The sequence below is a fragment of the Anas acuta genome, chromosome 29 (assembly GCF_963932015.1).
Source record: "Anas acuta chromosome 29, bAnaAcu1.1, whole genome shotgun sequence".
Taxonomy (NCBI): domain Eukaryota; kingdom Metazoa; phylum Chordata; class Aves; order Anseriformes; family Anatidae; genus Anas; species Anas acuta.
The window spans coordinates 2,888,279-2,908,460 of record NC_089007.1 but is presented as its reverse complement, the minus strand read 5'-3'; the positions used below and the strand labels follow the sequence as shown (position 1 = coordinate 2,908,460).

The following is a 20,182-nucleotide window of genomic DNA, read 5'->3' as shown; positions in this document are numbered from 1 at the left end:
GATTCTAGACAATGCATTCAGGTTATGGGCTCTGTTTTGAAGATGCTTAAACACACATAAGACAAATCTTATTTCGAGCAGCAGCCAAATCTTGATTTAAGCTTTACACTGCAGGACAGCCTCTGAGTTCTAATTTTGTTTTGTCAGTATGCCTGGGCACAGCTGCGTCCAGCCAGGTCTTTAAGCAACCCCGTAGTATTTGTGAGGTTTCCTGTGTTTTACAGATTAGCTGCTAAAAACAAAAACCTGTTGGAGGAAACTGGTTGATTCAACATTCAACTGAACTGAAAACAAGAGTGCAAATCACATGCTGATGTAGGAAGCACTGCAATGCTATTTTCAGTGGTTAGTAAGCATTATAACATTCCAACGAGGTGAGTAAAATTTCTGTTTTTAAAGACAAGGAGAGTAATTGTCAAGTGTTTTACTCCATACAACTGGAAATGAATGCCAGAATAGAGGGAGAAAGGTGCATGAGTCAGGACTTCAAGCTGCCAAACTCTGCCACCGTCTCTTCACATGGCTAAAAAGAGAAGCCAGAAGTCCTGGTACCTATACATCCTCTTCAATGACAAGAACGTGCCTTACTCTGCACACACCAGGAAAAACAGCCTGACACTCACAGCCTTCTAAGTTGCGTTGCACTTACCCACAATGGACAGAATCACAACCACGAAGTCAAAAATGTTCCACCCGATGGTGAAATAATAGTGCCGCAAGGCGAACATCTTCAGCACACACTCACAGGTGAAGAAGATGACAAACACCAGGTTGATCCAGTAAAGGATGTCCTCCATCTGCTTGCTTTGTGTGTCTGTCTCCACCATCATGGTCACCATGTTGAGGCAGATGAGCATCATGATGACTATATCAAAAGCTTGCTGAGTTACGAAGTCAAAGACAGCTCCCTGAATACGGTTCTGTGCAAATGGGGAGAGACAATGATCCGAACAGGTTTGAACACAAAATCCAGTGTTAAGACAGCAAGTTGTTTTCCTTTTGGTAACAGCGTGCATCAGGACATAGTTTTTCAGAATCCTTTAAGGCTTTCAAGGCATTCTCTAGCCTCAAATCAATTTGTTTATGGGAAAGGTAGGAAAATGCTACTATTTATAATAAAAATGGACTACCCCAACCCTACTACCAGCGCATATCTCACTCTTTGTTGGAAGCAAAGGCATTTTCAGATTGTTTTGTTGATTCAAGTGAGCCAACTGATTAACACCAACCACAGCTGTAGCATTTTAACCTTTCTCAGATCATACCTGGATTATAATGACAAGAACATGGTGATGTGCACTCCAGCCTGAGTTAGAACAAAGGCTGCTTTTGGAGCTGAAACTCCTTTGAAAGTCTATTCTGCAGTTCCCTTTATAACATACTCACCAGAGGTCGGGGAATAGGCTTTTGAGGCTTCTTTGAGCCCAGTTTTTTCATGGCATTATAGTACTTCTTTTGTTCTTCTGTCATGAAAATATCTTGACCTCCAAAGTAAAGGGGCAAAGGAAAACTGGTTACAATCAGCTCATGCACCAGAAAGGGAAGGAATAACATGCTAACTAAGTCATGAGGATACCTGCCATATGGGAAGTTGGTGGCAGCTATTTTAGACAGAAATAACTTATACTAATACCCAAGATCTACTGATTTTCCTTTGAAGAAAACGGAATATTTTTTCCTATGAATAACCCACTTTATTGTGCTATATCCTTCCCCAGCCTTGCTATCTCATTTGTGATAAAGAGGTAGCAGAGGTGTTGTTTGTTTTTTTTTTTTTTCTTTTTTCTAAAATGGAGGCCATTTAGCAGGTATTCCATACACACAAATCCTTAGCTTGACTTCCAAAGAAGAAAAGCACTATTAGGGAGAGAGAGAGTGAAAACAACAGTGGCAAGGAGAATATCTTACTTCCAGTCTATATATTTCAATCAAGGAAAAACAAATAAGGAATTAACAAACAAACAAACAAACAGAAATGCATGTGGATTTATTCTAGGGAAAAGTTCCAATCTAGCTAGAGTTTTACATAAAGCTTTGGGTCACTTTGTACTCTCTGAGCCTGTTCTTCTAGTCCCAGTGGGGCTTGTGCCAGGAGCTCAAGGTCCTGGGCCTTAATATGCAGAAACCCCCCACTGGCTTGAATTATCAACATTCCTCAAATGGGTCTCAGCTCCCCTGCTAATAAGCAAATACTTATCTTTTTCTTTTGTTGATTGAAGTTGTCAATGATGACACCAATGAACAAGTTCAGGGTGAAAAAGGAGCCAAAGATGATGAAGATAACAAAATATATGTACATGTAAATGTTGTCCTCGTACTTGGGTTGCTCTTCTTGCTGCAAGGGAGAAGAGAAATAAATGACACTGCAAAGAATCATACAAATATAGTCAAAAATGAGATCTTGTTTCTTTAAAAGTTTCATTTTTGTCTAAAGACAGCTTTCTCGTAACTTTCTACACCTTCTTAACTGTAATTCTGTGCTGAGGGGAGGTCCCCATTCGTCTCCCCAGCACTCTGCCTCCCACCTGTCTCAGAAGCACAGCTCAGCATCAGCCAGGATGAGGTCAGTGCTCCTGTACGAGGCATACACAGTATATAGTAATTTGTAAATCACAAGGGAAATGATCACTTTAATGACAAGCACTGTCAAAGTGAAGGCATCGTTCTTTCTTTTGAAGAGGGGAGTATAAATCCATCAGTTTATCAAAAAGGGAAAAACATTTTTACGCTGTCTTAACACTGTCATGCTGTTTGCTTCCAGCCTTGCACCCAGTGTAGGACAAGAAAAAACCATTCAAAAATATTTTCTTACAAGACCAAGGAAAGAGAATAAAAAGTAGAAAAAAGGAAGTATTTGCATGGTTCCAGCATGTAAGAACAAGAAAAGTGCCTGAAGAAAGAGCTCCAAAAGAGAGAATATCAAAAATTCAGTCACTTGGGTACTTGTTGATGAAGTGATGAAGGTTCATTGAGGATCTCCTGGCTAATTCCCCCCATAATATATGAGTTTCCCTGCCTCTAAAGCAACCAGGGGACAGCCCTTTTGGGGATTTGCTTGAGCATCTTTTATCTCACCACGGTAACAGCAGCAAACGAAGTCACAACATGAAATATGTTGCATAAGCGTAGTTCTACAATTTTTACTGTTCACTTTTAGCAAAATAGCAGTGTGAACTACGGGACGGCGAGCTTGTGAGTGGTCATGCACTTTACCTTTCTAGAATCTACTGCTGCATACATGATGTCCATCCAGCCCTTGAAAGTGGCCTAGCAAAGAAAACACACATTCTTTTAGAAATCACCTGAAATAAAGATGAACAAGCCTGCTTTGTGCCAGCTATGTCAGGGATTCCCTGGCCCTTGTCACCTCCCTTTATAAGTAACTTTAATATTACTTATATATTAATCTTTTCATTTAACCTAAATGTGCAGGTTTATTGTCAGCTCATGGATGATTTGGTTTGCTCTTTTAAAGAGTGGAGCTGGGGCCACCTGCTGAGCTGGGAGCCCCACATCAGCAAAGGGATGAAAGCTAAAATGGTGTTTTTTTTCTTCCAGAACCAAACCTGGGTGGATTTATTTAGCGGGATGCTGTATTTCATGGAGAGAGGGAAGCAGTCCAAATGCAGAGAGTACATCAGAAAAATCTTGGGTTTCCCACTACCAGGGAGGCAGTGAAGGCAAAACTTACAACTTGCAGGAGAGCCAGGTATCCTGCCCCGACGTTGTCGAAGTTAATTTTCACATTCTTCCATCGAATCTCAGTGGAGTTGGGCGGCATCAGGGCTTCGCAGTCTGTCTTGTTGTTAACAATATCTATTTCAAAGCGCTCCTCGGATGTTTCATTAAAGCAGTAATGATATTTCCCGGCAAACAGGTTAACCCCCATAATGCTGAAAATCAGCCAGAAGATAAGGCAGACCAACAACACATTCATAATGGAAGGGATAGCGCCAACCAAGGCATTGACAACCACCTGTGTTGGAAGGGGTGGGAAAAAGTTTCAGTACAAAACACAAGGCAGGAGACAGCAAGCATTAATACAGCTCTTTTTGGGGAGGGGAATAGGAGGTAAGGCCACTGACAGATCTGTGGCATTTACTCCACGCAGAAGTTGGCAGTGAACTTATTCCAAGCGGTAAAAAATTCAGCTTAAAAGCCACCTACTGAAGCTCTGTTTTTAAAAGAAAACAGGCCAGCTTATGAGATTTGCTGGGTTTGGTTTTGGATTTGTCACTTCTTTCAGTAAACAACAATTATTTTAAATCATTTTAGTTGCCAAAAGGGAGAGGGGGGCATTACTGAGTGAGGCTCAAAACTCTCTTCTCGGTCTCAAATAGGCTCCTAACTACAATTTGCTCAGAGCCAAGCCTGAGGATGCTTTTGCTCACGGATTTGATGGGTCTTAGCAGCCAGTGGCCCTTACGGCCATTCCCCACTTTCAAACAAGGCTGTTATCACTTCGGCGCCTGCCTCCTGCTCCCACCGAGGTCACCAGCAAACTGCGAGAGGCTGACTTCGATGGGAACGGGACCAAGCCCCGAATTGCTTTGTTAGGACTAAGCAGTGAGTTGCTGTAAACATCAAGATCATATTGGTGACTAAGCAAGGCCAATCATGTTGTCTCAGGCAGACAGCTGAGCATGCAGCTATGCAGGCTCAAGAAGACAGAAAAGCCATGTTCCTTCCTCCAAACTGCAGCAAACACGGCAGGGAGTGGGAATGGATTTGGTCAGAGCTTGTGTCTTCCACCATCTCCTAATTTTAGTGCCCACGGTTTGGGAGCACCATGTCCCTAAGCATCCCTGGCCAACACATGACAAAATTTAAGCTACCAGACTTTTAATAGAGTTAGGTCAGCAGGATATTAAATCTTTGATGATGGTCTCCTAATTTAGATTCCTTTAATAGATGAACGGCAGCTAAACTGTTTTTACCCCTGCACCTCAGCTTTGAAAAGACTTCTCGACATGGTGTGATCCAGGAGCCCTCAGACAGCAGCACCTGAGCCACTGCTGGCCCTGCCACTTCTCCCCTCTCCTTGTACGAGATCTGTTTGCTGGATGCAGTCACCACACACGTGCTAAGCTCTGCAGCAAGCGCCCATCCTCCATCCTAGTAAGCATGAAGGAAAACGGAAAGAAAACAGTGATCTAGACAATGAGCAGCATTGCAATTAGTAAATGACATCCTGAACTCATCGCTGTGTCCACAGGGAGTTGTGAAGGCAAAGATTTGAGGCAGACCCTGCAGACAGGCTCTGTACACAACAACGCCTTTGCTTACATTCCTCCTTCATCCAAGTAGGATGCTTCGCTGCTGCACACTGACACAACAGCAGCACGCCTTTTTGTTACAAAATCCTTCAGCTATCGGCATGCTGGTCTATTCCAGCTCCTCACAAGAAGCAGAAGAAGTGTTATAACCTCCTGAAACGTGGTCACTTACAAGACGCTAAATTTATACAGCATTCAAAAAAGATTCGAGCGAAGGAACATGGCTTTTGTGTGCAGACTGTACATTGGCAATTGACAAAAATGCATGCATGTTTCATAGCATTACTGTCAAACTTCCTGAATAATTTAAGAGCAGAGCAAGCTCTTTAAAATGCAGATTACTATGGAGTAGAGAAAAGCAAAGAACTACATTTTCTGTTTCCTTTGCAAAGGCATTTCAAATCTCTATTCTCTGGCTTTGTAGAATTGTTCTGGTTGTACAGGGCAGCAACACTTGTCTTCAAGTCAAAATAAAGGAAAAATAATTGGGTTTAGGTAACTAACAGGGTCACTGGTTAGCAGTCATAATTCTGGATCAATTTTGCTGTCGTGAAAATCCCCCGCTTGAAGCATAAGAATTTCCTGACTGTGTATTATAAACCACAGCTGCTCTCCAGCATGGCTTTCAAATAGCTTTTCATACCTACACTTAGCTTAGTGCTGGGTCTTTTCCTTTAGGATCACACTAGCCTTTTTCCTGACACTCACACAAACTACCGGGTAGCAATACACGAGCAAAAACGACCATGTGCTTTAGTGGCACCGAAATTAATTAGAGCTGCACTGATAATCTGCTAGGGGCAAAAACAATTCCACCTCCAGAAAATTGGTCCGGGTGCACACTCAGCCTGCTGCCCCAGCATTATTGGTCTGGGGGAGATTTGTATCAAGGAAAAGGGACTCAGGTGCCCAACAGGGCAACAAAGCTGGGGTTGAGGAGGGGACAAGGAGCAGCACAGAGCCAGCAAAAGCTCTAGCTTTGTGCCGATGGAAGAATTGTCGTCCTTCGGTACCCTGTTACATAATAAAGTTTAGCATTAAGCTAACAGAGCCTGACACAAAATAAAGAATAACGTATCAGGGAAGCAACAATCCTCTTTGGACTTATTATTATATCGTTTGCTTCTATCACTTCCTCCAGAATCTGAGAATTCCTGATTAGTTTGTGGCCTATTTCATGCTGCACTTTGCACTCAATTACATTACAGCAAATCCAAAGGAAATCAGAATGATCCAGGGGGAATCACTCCAGTCAAACCCTGCAGTAAAACTGCAAATGCAATTTCTTTTTTATATGTAATATAATCTTATCTCTTGTAATATCTCTAGTTGTGAGCTAACTGGGATTTAGCAAAAAAGACCTAAATTATTGTTCTAAGAACAAGTGGGAAACCCATTCATATGACATACCCTTTACTTACAGTATAACATACAATTTTTTTTTTTTTTTTTTTGCATATTCTTAGGAGACTATTTCAATCCCAAATGGAAAAAAAAAAAGCACCCAAATACTGAATATTAGTGGCAAAGTAACAAGGCACTGAAATAATTTCAAATCCCCAAGACAGTGGTGCTGTCTAAGAATTTGAGGAAAGCTTGTTAAGTTCAATGCTTTGCTTGTGCTTCGTTGCTAGTGTCACAGTGACAGGACAGGGGACCGTAAAAGCATGGTAAAGGGGAGGGAGTGGAAAGGAAAAGCTTCACTACCAGACAAGGCTTCCAGTCACCACCAGACTGGACCGAGAACAACAAGGTGCAACAAGAGGAATTAAACCAAAGCCTTTTTTTTTTTTTTTTTTTTTCCTCAAACAGCTGAGAGCTCCACCGGTCCCTTCCTGAAGGCCTGGGTTATCCAAGAAAGGAAGCAGCCTTTTACCCCCGTGCAGGCAGATTGGATTTTTTTAAACCCCCTCAGAGATTCTTTCAATCGAATTCCAGCAGCGGCCAGCACCGAGAGGGGGGGTGGAGACCCTGAGGTGGTTCAAATTCTGCTTTTTTGCACCTGGTGATTCTCCCTAGATAGAAGAGTTACAGCTGAGAAGCCCCCTCGGATGCTAGAGGTCAAAGCCAGGCTAAATGAGAACAGCCAAGTGTTAACATATTCTACAAATGGCATGTGGCTTGGGCCGGTAATTAATGTAATGAGGCAGCTGGATGCATCTCCCCTTCCTTAAGAGGGGAGTGTGCAGCAGTGGGCAGGGTGAGGGGACATCGACGGTAAAGGTGATCGAGTCAGCAGCTGCATCATGGTTCTGTCGGGAATTTGTCTTTCCACCAGTTTGATCAGTTCTAGCATGCTTAAAAAAAACCGCTCCACGGGCATGCAGAAGGATCAGCTGCTAATGGCATCTTACCCTCATCCCCTCAAATCGGGACAACGCTCTTAAAGGCCTCAAAGCTCTTAGTGTCCTAAGGGACTTTATGGCACCTAGTTCCGAGTAGCCCAGGGCATTAGCTACAAGGCTGACTAAAGAGACCTACACAGAAAATAGAAAAAAAGAAAAAGAAAGAAAGAAAGAAAGGAAAAAAAAAAAGAAAAAGAAGAAAAAAAAAAAAGAAAAAAAAAAAAGGTTCCAGACTGTTAGAACAAATCCCCTAGCACTGATTGCCCAGCCCCGGCTGCCAGCCTGGGCGGCCCCCATAGATAAATACCGAAGACATGACACCAGCTGCCTACTTCACTTGACTGAAACGACCTGGAAGGAAATAATGCGGTTGAGAAAGGCATAAGAAAAGAACATAGGGGAAAGATAAGTGAAAGAGAGGCAGAGACACACAGACGGAGAAGGGGGCTGTCGGAAGGAAGAGCCCAAACGGATGACAAAAACCTTACCCTCGCCCTTTACTGTCTGCAGGATCCCAGCGGCTCCCATTAAATTAAGCCAGACAAATTTTAAAGGTACCTATGAGAAAGAATACAGATAAATACACACACTGCACAACCTGCGCTCAACTCGTACACCAAGCCACCCTGCTCGTGCTGAGCGGCAGCGTTTCCTCCACGGCAATGGCCTTCGGGGACAGGACGCGTGCCTGAGAGTCTGCTTCGGTCAGAGCACCTCTGGAAAGCACCAACACTGAGTCCAGAGTGTGTGGGGTCAGCCTCTGGGGCAGCTGAGCCCAGCTCGTCTTGCCTTAAAACCCAAGAGCAGGGTGTGGGTTTTCTGCTTGTACCAGAGCAGCTGCCTGCTCGAAGCTGCAGGGATATTTGTGAGCATCTTTGAGGGATGGTTAGGTGAGATAAGCACATCTTACCCATAGGCAAACTACAGCAATTAGCGGTTGCTCAGGCTCAAACACCAAAATCATGACAAAGCTGGGGCCAGGTTTCTTTACACCACTTTTCAATGCCGTAACCACAAAGACAACCTGTTTTCTTTAGCAGCCTGCAATCAGTTTTAGGCTCGATGCTTGCAAATTACCAAATATCCTTAGCCCACTGGGACCGTGGGCAGCCCAGAGCCCTGCGGGATTAACCAAAAGCTTGAAAGCTCAGGGCCATTTACTTTTTGAACTGGCACGTGCATTTAGGGCAGTAGTCCAATTGCCACGCGAGCCAATGGAAAATTCTTTGGATTAGATGACACAAGACTTGGCCATATGTAAATAGTATCTACAGACACCATTTCACCAGCATCCCACTATCTTCCATTTTTGGCTGGAATCACGTTACAGACACAGATAAGAACAGATATGTCAACCTTGTTTTAAAGGAAAAAAAAAGACATCGATATACGGTAACAAATAATGGAAAAACATGAGACCTCCTACAACAGATGTGGGCTTTTTGTTTTGTTTAAATCTTAATTCCCGGAACAGGACACTTTCTATTTATCCTTCCTTAAAAAAAAAATAAAATACTAACATGAAATTAATTACAGGGATGATATTTATAAAACCACATATATTCCAGGAAAATTTCAGGACCAGATTTCAAATGGATAAACGTGCAGAGGAATTTCTGTTCTCCTTCCTCAGTTGTGACAATACCCTTTTCCCATGATATAAAAGGGACAAAACCAGGGACTCAGATGTAAAGCTACATTTGCACAGCCTGGTCTAAAGAACCATCTTTGGGTATTATGGGTAGCAAAAGACTCTTACCCTCTGTGGGCCAAGCACATATTTCCTCATCCACCACCAGTACATGCTCTCTACCCATTACAGCTTTCCAAGAATGGCTAACGCTGCCCAGGCAGCAGCATAGGAACATGTTTTCAGTCTCTTTGGTAGAGGAGTGTTTGGAAGAATTACAAAACTTGCTTGTGGTTGCAGGACACAGATATCACCTTATTTAACTGCTTGTGCATGTGCTTAATGCTTTTTTTCTGTCTTCAGATTTGCACCAAAATAAGTGCACAAAATTAAAGCCACAATATATGGCAACATGGCCCTTTGTTTTTTTCCATGCGGCTTCCTTTTTTTTTGGATTTTGAAGTTACACTGATGAAAAAAAAAAAACAAAACAAAACACCAGGGGCATAGTAAAAAAACCCACAAAGGTTTACAACAAAGCCTTTGTGAAACAAACCGAGACTGCCAGGGAAGGAACCAAGGGCACTGCAACACTGGTACACTCCTGGTGCCCTAAAGTTTGCCTATTTCAAGGATAAGATTTGAAAGAATGGACTCTGTTTGAAACACTGGGGTTGCACAGAACTTTGAGGACATGCAAATCAGGCTGGAAACAAGCAGAACAGAAAGTCTTACAAGGAATCACCTGCAGGACAGACTAACGGTGAGACCTCGGTCTCAGGCAGGGCTGCACAAGCAGCAGCAGCAATTGGCAGAAGCTCAAACCTGGCCCACGAAGCAAAAATTTCGGTCAGCTTTGAGGAGGACAGTTACGTACAGGCATAACATCTATAGGATTTTGGTGGAATCCCGAAACCTATCAGGATTCAGTTCCCAAATTTTGAAACACTCGTGGCATTTGGAGGTGCAGGCTACGAGTTCCATATACACAGCGTGCATATGGAACCGCAGCATTTTATTCCCTAAATATAATACAAGGCACAGGCTTCACTGAATCCTCACTTTTAGAGCTTCTTCCCTTTAGGATAATGCCTCGTTCCTGAGTCTGAACCTAACAAAACGGCAGGAAAATGTCTAAAGGCTGTTTCAGCTTTCATTGGGTCTTTTCAGTATTATTCTCTCGGGACACTCCAACAGAAGACACAGCAGGCACCGATGTCAGACAAAAGGAATCCCAGATTGACTGAAAAGCAGAAGCCTTCATTATTACCCAGAAAAAGACTTTGTCTTCATAAATACACCCAGCAAGCTTTGGGAATCAGAGGAGGAGAGTTATTTGACAATGCTATCAAACCTGAAAAATAACATTCAAGAGCGTTGTTATGATGCAAAGGCTTATTCTCCGTTAGTTACGGCTGCCATCGTGTGACTTCACTCAACCCCCATCTACATCACATTAGAAAACTTGAAAAAAAAAATGTTCAACAGTTACAGGATACTATGCAGAGATGAGACTTTGTTGAGTAATATTCAGCCTCGGTTCATTATCTTAACATCAACTTATTCTATAGCTTTTGCATCTCTGGTTCTCATTTCAGATTTTTCTGCAGACAAAATTGTGCAACTTTCCCATCTATGATACCAAGCAAAGAGAGCAATTTCTCCTACAGTACTGTAAATTCAGGTCCCTCACATTTATCACTGGTGCTGCGCTTGTTCATTGCCTGTCTTTCTATTACCTGAGCAGGTACTTTGGAAGACAAGGAAACTTTTGTTGCTTAGCTGCTGGTCTTCTTTTTAATACAGTACCCCAAAGAATTTCATTTTCTGAAACACTCTCCTCAAAGAGATACAGAGGAATAGGTGGTAGCTAGCATTAGTTTTCATGTCAGCATTTGTACTTCATCTCAAGGCAGTGAAAGAGATATTTTCAGAAAAGAAGAGTTACTTCTTCAAGATGTGTGTTAGCAGGAAAGGTGTTAAGGGGATCAGAGAGGACTTTTTAAAGAAATATATACATATATATATATATATAAAGCCAGTTTTCCACAGGAAATGTAGACATCTTGAGTCACTTCTGCCCCTGAATTCCAAGGATAGTTCCACCACCTACTCAGAAATATTTCCAGAGTGATAATGTCGCTGAACAGCAACTTGGCATAAGTGAATCATATTCAAAATGTTCCTTTTCTCCCAACAAGAGGCTTGGAAATTTTTTAGTTTTTTTTTTCTTTATACTTTCTCTTGGGGCACTCACTAGGATGCTGCTTCACAACTGGATATGACGACCTGTTTTAATCCAAGCACTTGGGATCCTAAAATTCCCCCCACCTTCTCCAAATCCTTAGGACTTCAGTTCCTATTTGCAAGACTTTGCCTCGGCATCCTCCCTTTCTTAACAATGCAAGCAAAGGACTAGAGAAAGGAGGTGTCACCTAGGAATACCATGTCTGCACCATTTCTTCCACTGCTAGCACCTGTCAGGAGCTCAACATGCCAGCAGGCCTCTTAAAAACAGCTTCACAAGAGCAAAAAAGCCAAGGGCTGGAAAACCCAGGTGTATTTCTGCAGGCTCGCTAGAACCTGCAGAGCAGAAATCCACAGTTGCATAGGAAATGCCAGCAAAACTCAGAGGGCTCAAAGGTTTTATCCTCCATTGTGCTTTGGAAACCTACAGATACCTGGGTTTGAATCCTCATCAAATACGTGATTCAGTTAGGACATTTCTCAGGAGAAAACATTACCCCAGCATTCTCCTAGCTAACATTTTTTTCCAAATAGAAATAATGGGGAGAGGATACATACAGCCACAATGAGGAAATCCAGCCAGCACCAGGCATTAGTGAAGAACTTGACGAATCCATAGGCGCACCATTTCAGCAACATCTCCAGGATGAAAATGTAAGTGAAGACCTTGTCCGCATACTCCAGGATGGTCCGGATGGTTTTCCTCTGTTCTATGTAAATATCCTCAAAAGCCTGGGAAATAACCAGGTACCCCTGTCATTACATCAGAGTTGTTCCACAGTTCAACGTGGTAAGCCAGAAGGTTATTCAAACAATACTGAGAGGAGCAGGGGAATTACATTTCTTACACAGTGCAATTTATCTGTTATAGTAGTTGCACCACCAAAAAAAAAAAAAGAAAGAAAAAAAGGAAAAAAAATCCTCTCCTAAATAAATAACCCTACAAAGCTAGGTTTACACAAAAACATTTCTGCCTTTTAGGGATCTGAGTAAAATCCTTTATCTCTAAGTGCTCAGCACCCAGTATGACTCCAGTAACATACAGACAGGTTTTTATCTGCTACTTGGCACTCAGTAGATCCAAACTGGCTAAGTTCCTTGGAAATCACACTGTTAGTAACTATGAAAAATATGCACGTAAAAAATGCCCGGCTATTGCTGTGGGATACTAATTGTTGTGGACTTCTGTCCACTTGTGGGCAATGCATGCTGTGGTTGTTTGCTGTATAACCCACTGTGTGAAAATGGACAAACACACAGGGATTATTTGCATCTGTGTAACATCAGGAACTCAAGAAGCTCTGCAAAGACAAGAAAGTGAAGAAAGGGAAGCGTAATTATCCCTGTTTGGTAAAGTGGACGTGAGAGACAGATAAAAGTTGATTGTCCAAAATCATCACATTTCTAGTCAAACTACCATCAGAAATTTCCAGGATTTTAGTCTACATTCTTAAATAAAACAATACAAACTCATCAAGAAGGGCTTCTGTACAGTACACAACAGAGCTGTGTTGTTTTCCAAGTAAGAATCATCATAGCTTTCTTTTTCACCAAATTTCCTATACAGTTTTCCCAAGTATATGTTTAACTAGTACACGTTTAACACCACTGGGCTACAAGTATTTCTGTATTTTACTTACCAGAGCACCACTGCTCAGTAGGATCATAAAGATGATGAAAGTCTCAAACCAGTTATGTTCCACAATCAGAAAACACGTCTTCCTCAAGGTCCACCAAGACTTTCCCAGCCCTTCCTCAATATTGACCTGACAACATTTACAGCGCTGCATGCAACCTGGAATGGGCATAGTGCACAAAGGAACATGAGCCCCAGGTTTTGTCAGGTAACAGATGAGAAAATGGAAGAATGAAAAATTGTCAGTGCCAAGAAGAGATTTAGATGCCAATAATATTAAGCGGGTTGAGTTTCAGTTTAAATGCTGTATATTATTGAGGTTTTATGATTACTTTCACCACTTCTCTATCTGGGCACCTGAATTAACATGGATCTGGGAACAGATTAAGCTAGTTATATTTGGTGAGGTATCCATGCACTTGACAGGACAGGAATGGAGAACTTGCTGATAAAATAACCTTGAACCATTTAAAATATGCTTGCCATGGGAATACTTGTAATGGATCAGTTGCTGAAAGACATTGAGGCCAGTGACAGAAGGGGGGGAGGGAAAAAAAGAAAAAAAAAAGAAGCAGATTTCTCTACTTCCAAGTACTTAAGGCATTAACTGTACAAAAAAATCAACATTCCCTACTGGTAGGTCATCTAGATCCTTGCAATGGCAACTACATTTCCAAGGCCTTCACCTTGCAAATTCTTCTAGATCAGTTTACCTGTGATGCAGAGTCCAAGAAGACTCTCAAAACAGGCTGAAAATACCCAGCCCCAGTCCAGACTCACACCTAACCTTAAGGTAAGCATCCAGCAGACACAGGGCCCAGTAACAGCTCACAGGCTTGTCTCTACACTCAACTTACCTTCTGTGAAACACGCATCTGGGTCCAGGTACTCCTCTGGGGCCTCCACAGGGACTTCTTCCACCTCAGGTTTTATATCAATGGTGCTACCTTCAGAGGAGCTGGTATCATCCAGTTTCTTGAACACAAAATAAAGACCATTCCAACCTCTAGTTATTTCCCACCAAATATCGAACCTCCTGATGACTCAGCAATTCATTCACCGTATTTACTATAAAGAAGGTTGTTTCCTCACTTCACCTCATAAAGATCCTTACCCAGCTCACATCTCATGTTAACAGGACAGACAGACAGCTTATTCATTTGGTCCCTTTAATCTTATATCTGAATTTACTAGGTAAATGTAGAAGTATGTGTGGCTCTCCATAAAGCAGCTAGCACAAGTAGCTTCTGTCTTGGATGCAAAGACAATAACATAACATAAACAGAAGTTTTATGCTGGAATTATCCAGTTCTCCCTCCCGAGATGCTGCCAGGTGTTCACAGGTGAAATGACCAGAACGCATTATTAACATTACATCCTACCTCTTTGCTGCCATCTGGATCTGTATCACTGCTGAAATCTTCTGTGTTGAGATTTTCAAAATCTGATTCTCCTACAGCGATAGGTACCCGGACAGTGAGATTGGGGTTATTGATGAAGGACATGTGATCCTCATCTATTATGTACTTCTCCACGCTGCTCCCAATTCCACTTGTCGTGCCATTGCCATTCTTCTGATAATCAATGTCTCTGTTGATATCAGCCCCTGTGTGGTTAGCAATGCAGTTCACCTTCTTGTCGTACAATTCATCCAAGGGCTTGACCTCATCTCCCCCTCTCTGCTTGAAATGAGTGTGCATGAATTCACGCACTTTCGCCTTGATCCAGGCAATGCCCTTCTTGATGCGAATGACAGAAATCTGCAGGTTGTTCATCTCCCCATCATCATCTGTGGCTGCCAGGTTGTCTGCGCTGAAGGAGCTCAGTAGCAAGGCCAAGAATAGGTTCAGCACCTGAAGGAGAAGAGGTCACGCTTGGCAGAGCTCTGACTGTGCTGACACACAAGGGTAACATTCCCAAAGCTGAGCCCGACTATCTGACCACCTGCGTCCTGCTAATATCAGGTTGCAGAGCTAAGCCTCCAAACACCACCCTGAGAAACTGCTCTGGTGTCCAACAGACCCACTGAGGTATCTAGGACTTGAGGAACACAACGCTGCTTGTAAGATATGCAACTGTTCACACTACCTCATAAAATACAAGGAAACATCATGATCTAGTCTAACCTCCCACACAACAAGCCGTGCAGTTTCACCAGTCGATTCTTGCACGCAACTATACCGCATGATTGAACCAGTGGGCAGATTTTAGAAGAATCTTCCAACCGTATTTTGACACTTCAGGCCTTCCCCTGCATACCAAATTACTTCCTCTCCTGGAATTTGAAAAGCCAGGTTTTACTTTGAAGCATCTTTTACCTCCCCCAGGCACCTTGTGGATCTGTCACCTCTGACTGAGGGTTTTGTACCTCCAGCTTCTATTGTAAAGTGTTTGGATGCTTTTTGTGGGCAACAAGCTAAGGCCAAACAAAACACAGCCTTAATATTGTACTACCAAAGTCAACAGGACTGTTCATACACAAAGGCCATGAAGGACCCCAACAGAGCTGGAAGAGATCCCCTAGTCCTGTGGTCTCTCCATGTTTTACCCCACCCAGAGGAAAACAATAAAAACCATCAGTAACCATTTACTGACCACTAAATTTCCGATGACCATGACCATCATGAAGACAATCAAGCACATGGCCTGTCCTGCCACCTCCATACAATCCCACATGGTCTCAATCCATTCCCCACACAACACACGGAAGACAATAAGGAAGGAGTGGAAGAAATCGTGCATGTGCCAGCGGGGTAGCTCACACTCCGGATTGATCTTGCAGACACACTCCTTGTAGCTTTTGCCGAAGAGCTGCATGCCCACCACCGCAAAGATGAACACGATGATGGCTAGCACCAAGGTCAGGTTCCCCAAAGCACCCACCGAGTTACCGATGATTTTTATCAGCATATTCAGAGTGGGCCAAGACTTGGCCAGTTTGAAGACTCTCAGCTACAAAAGCAAACAAAGAGACAAATGACACTTCATTTAATTTCACCTTAAAAAAAAAGAGGAAAAAAAGAGGGAAATCAGGCAGGACTTTCTAAACTGGAAGCATCACATATTTTATGAAACCATAAGTGCTTCTGCTACTGAGGTCACTGGCAGTAGGGAATGCTTAACTTCTCTTTCAACTCAGCCTTCTTTATTTGTACTTAGTTGTTCTCCTACCCACCTATCTCCCTTTACAAAGGAAAAGTATGGAGCTTCTCAGTTTCAAACTTTGCAATGTTAAGGAAGACTTATTTGAAGGGTATGTGTCACTTTTTTTTTTCCCTGAATATTTCTTGTCTTTCTCTGGAAAAAAAGCACTTGTTTTCCTGGCATATCCAGAACACAAAATCAAAGCTTAATATCCAGAGAATCTAATTTGGAGATGGACTTGCTGAAGCTGGATATAAATTGGAGCTTCTGAGTACTGAGCTCTTTGGAAAACCTGACCTCAGCTGGGGGATCTCTGTGCCCAAAAACCCAACCTTGAGGTTTTCAGAATTTAATTTTCAAAAGCTTAACTGCTGCCAGGACAAGATAAAGCACATGAAGGCTGTAGGTATTCAGCACTTTTATTACACCGTAACCTACAGCCTAGCAAATCTGACTTGGTAAATTACCTCAAGGAACCACAGGAAATAAAAGGTGTGTTCTAACGAAGTCCTTCAACACCACCTACCAAGTGAACCTTCTCTGTATATACACAATGAGAGGAAAAGGGATGGAGGGGCTGCCTTTACTTTAGTAGCTGCAAGATTGGAACATTCGAAAAGGACTGGAATATGAATACCAATCGGAAAGATCGCAGCACGGAAAGTCCTTCCACGTTTGCTAGACCCAGTTCCATTAAACTGAGGGAGACAATAAATCCATCAAAGATGTTCCAGCCTTCTTGGAAATAATAGTAGGGATCCATGGCGATAAGCTTCAGGAACATTTCTGCTGTGAAAATTCCAGTGAAAACCTGGAGTGTTGCAGAGAGAGACAAAAGAACAAGCAAAGAATCGCTTTTGTTCATTTTCTGATCTTCAGTGTAACTATCAAACAATGCAATTCGTCACACCAGTTCAAACACGCAGTCTACACAATGTCATGTGCTTGCCCACAATAGTCTTTTCTCTCCTGAGGCAGCTTCACTGGCACGAATCTCACTGACCTACTCAGGCATACCAGCAATTAACAGGCAGATTTTTAGGTAGTAATAAGTTTTGACCAGAAAGTTGCACCCTTAGCCAGCACCTCTGAGTCACCACAGACTGCAGCGAGCACAAGCTCATGCCTCAGTGTCCCCTAGGAGCCTGTAATAGCAGCTCTTTCAGTCTAATTCTACCTTAACAAGTAGCGTATCCCAGTAGGAGCAGATCTGTAAGGAATATTTACTAACACCATCTTACCAGATTTCCTACGGAGAGCACATGTTCAAACTCGGGGGTCATGGGATGGTGCTCCATTGCCATGAACAGAGTGTTCAGCACAATACAGATGGTGATGGCCAGGTCAACAAAAGGATCCATGACAATTAAGTTCACTATCTCCTTCAGCTTGATCCAGTACGGGTGGCATTCCCAGATCAAGAACGTGTTGGCAAATCTGTACCAGCAAGGGGGACACTTCCTCTGGGACTCTTCCAGCTCTACAGTTACAAAAGAAAACAGCAATGGAGCTCAGTCTTTTTCTCTAACACTGCTGGATTTGACTCTGAGCATGGCTGAAAAACTCTCCAATCTTGCCTATGCTGAACCTCTCTCATGTCTCCCTCCTTGTACAATGATTCACCATTTTTGCAGCAAAGTTACATTTTGCCTTATCTTCACCCAACGCTCAAAATGAAGAACTCCAGGACATGTTGCAATGGCTAAATACAGAGAGTTCCTAAGCAAAGAAGCTTATAACCATGGCAGATCACCAGGACAGACCCAAGAGAGGCAGGGGATGCCTTTGTACCCAGCTCCACTTTGATACCTACGTTAAGAGCCGCATGCACAGCTGCACGAGGTTACCAGGAAGCACAGTTTTAAATCTGTGCAACAGCACTGTGCTGATCTGATGATGCAATCCGAGCTAGTTTAAATGAACGGATATATTTAACTCAGGACTGATCAAGGTAAAATGGCTTAAAGCAAAGTTAAAGATTCCAAACTGTCTTCGGTGCTAGTTTTTAAATAACAAAGCTAAATGAATTCTGTGTTGAATGCAGACATGATCTAAAAGAGGAAATGCATGACATAATGCTGCAAAGGATTCTGAACAGGAACAACCTGATTAAGACAAACCACATCCATTTACAGAAATCAAACGTAACGCTATGTCCATTTTTTAAACCGGCTTATTTCAAGTGCCTAGAAAAAAAAAAAAAAAAAAAAAAAGAGGAGCTTTCCCCCACTTGCAATGGTTTTATTCAGGCTATACAGATGTTTGTACTGAAGATGGGTAGGGAAAGGACCCCTGCTCTCCTTCTCATTGGTTCTCTGGTTGCTTAGTATTTAGTTGCCTTGGAATTGCTAAAGTTAAAAAAGAGGACCGTAGCACTGTAGCCTGTAGGCGTTTGCGCAGGAGGGAAGCAGCAGAAGAACCTTGCTCTGTTTCTAAGTATATTTAGTTTTCATACAATTTTATTGCAGGAGACAGCAGGAATTTGAGATCATCAACCTCATATGGCTGCTGTTCACAGATTCTTACTGGTTCCTGCATAACATATTTGGAAATCTCATCTCTGTGTGATGTCCACTTCTGAATTTCCATCATGCACAAGTCCCTTTCTCCTTTGACAGCTGTCACGTTTGAGACCCTAGAGTACCTCAAATCTTTCTTCCCCTGGCCTGTGACAAGGAGGGTCTCTCCAGCCCTTGTGAGATGGCAGAAAACAGAACACCAGTATCAGACATTTTCTTAATCCTTTAATCTCCACACCGCATATTCATTATTGTAAAATTACAACTCTTTGCTGCCTTTACCTCTATATCTATATAATTCAGATGCAAAAACAAGTAAAACAGCCTCATTAATGTTGCTGCATTAATTATGACTTGAAAGAAGCAGGTTTTGGTAAAAACAATGCAAATTAGGAAGCAGGAATTGCTATGTTCTGCATGTCTGAAGGGCATGTGCATTCTCTGTCAGGTGCCCAAGGCTCAAAGCAGATCTCTGCTGTGCAGCACCTGCCCTAACGGACTGAGCCCTGCCCTGAGCCTGTACTCCCTACCCTAAACCCCCCCACCCTGCTCCCAAGAAGGCCAACCTTATAAACCAGCTCTTGCTCTAATCCCCCCCGCAACTAAGCAGCCATCTCATGAGGTTCATCTTTACCATTCAGCATCCTCTTGGGCAAATCGAGCAGCCAGAGGTGTCCACACCTGCCCCGTCTGCTGGGGAGCACCTCTGGCCACCCAGAGGGACAGCTCCAGCACAAGAAAACAAGGGCACATGCGGGCCCCCACAGCAGGCTGAGAAACTATACTGTAACTGCCTGGTGGATGGGTCCTCTGTCTTCCTAAAACACACCACGAGAGGGCAATCAATACATATATACTGCAAAAGCCCAAAGGCACACCTTCAAACCATACCTACCCTCAACAAGGGTATTTGTCAAGCCGGTCATTACACTGTTGGTTCGATCCTTTCTTCCATAGGAGACATTCACCTGATCCATCGAGACCAAGAGAGACCCACCAGGTTTCTTTTTAATTTCTATTTCAGTGGTACCCTGCAAAAGTCATACATTGATTAATACAAACCTTTAGTCTTCCCAGTATTTTACACGCTGTCAGCCTAGAAATATGCCAAGTACCCCCAAGAGGGAAAAAAAATCTTTGCTCCCTCTAGCCTTTCCATTTTTGTACGTTACATAAATGGTTAAAAGAAAACTGAAGCCCTTGGTTCTGCTCGTACCATTGCTTTGCAACCTGAGACAAATTAAGTATTATACTTTAAAGAATGCTTCTAATGAGTGTTGCTGCAGTACAAGGTAGTTCATGCTCTGTACTACTACTCAACTAAGAGCCCATATTGCACCCTGCTTTATACAAGGCCCCCAAATTAATACCGTTTAGCATCTGAG

The 20,182-nt window shown here is 42.7% G+C and overlaps 1 protein-coding gene across 13 annotated transcripts in view; it reads right to left on the bottom strand.

The window, feature by feature from the left end:
• Positions 1–20,182, bottom strand: part of SCN8A (sodium voltage-gated channel alpha subunit 8) — a 65,656-nt gene that overhangs the window by 5,094 nt on the left and 40,380 nt on the right. For 10 of the 13 annotated variants that reach the window (XM_068663612.1, XM_068663613.1, XM_068663611.1 and 7 more), the window contains 14 exons: positions 19,693–19,828; positions 17,520–17,758; positions 16,916–17,089; positions 15,730–16,086; positions 14,517–14,987; positions 13,992–14,109; positions 13,139–13,293; positions 12,057–12,230; positions 7,631–7,753; positions 3,692–3,976; positions 3,214–3,267; positions 2,198–2,335; positions 1,387–1,491; positions 650–920 (listed from right to left, as the gene is read on the bottom strand). In XM_068663612.1, the coding sequence (XP_068519713.1) occupies positions 650–920; positions 1,387–1,491; positions 2,198–2,335; positions 3,214–3,267; positions 3,692–3,976; positions 7,631–7,753; positions 12,057–12,230; positions 13,139–13,293; positions 13,992–14,109; positions 14,517–14,987; positions 15,730–16,086; positions 16,916–17,089; positions 17,520–17,758; positions 19,693–19,828 (2,800 nt within the window). The remainder of the gene's footprint in view (positions 1–649; positions 921–1,386; positions 1,492–2,197; positions 2,336–3,213; positions 3,268–3,691; positions 3,977–7,630; positions 7,754–12,056; positions 12,231–13,138; positions 13,294–13,991; positions 14,110–14,516; positions 14,988–15,729; positions 16,087–16,915; positions 17,090–17,519; positions 17,759–19,692; positions 19,829–20,182) is intronic. The other 3 variants (XM_068663617.1, XM_068663619.1, XM_068663618.1) reach the window with 1 other exon arrangement.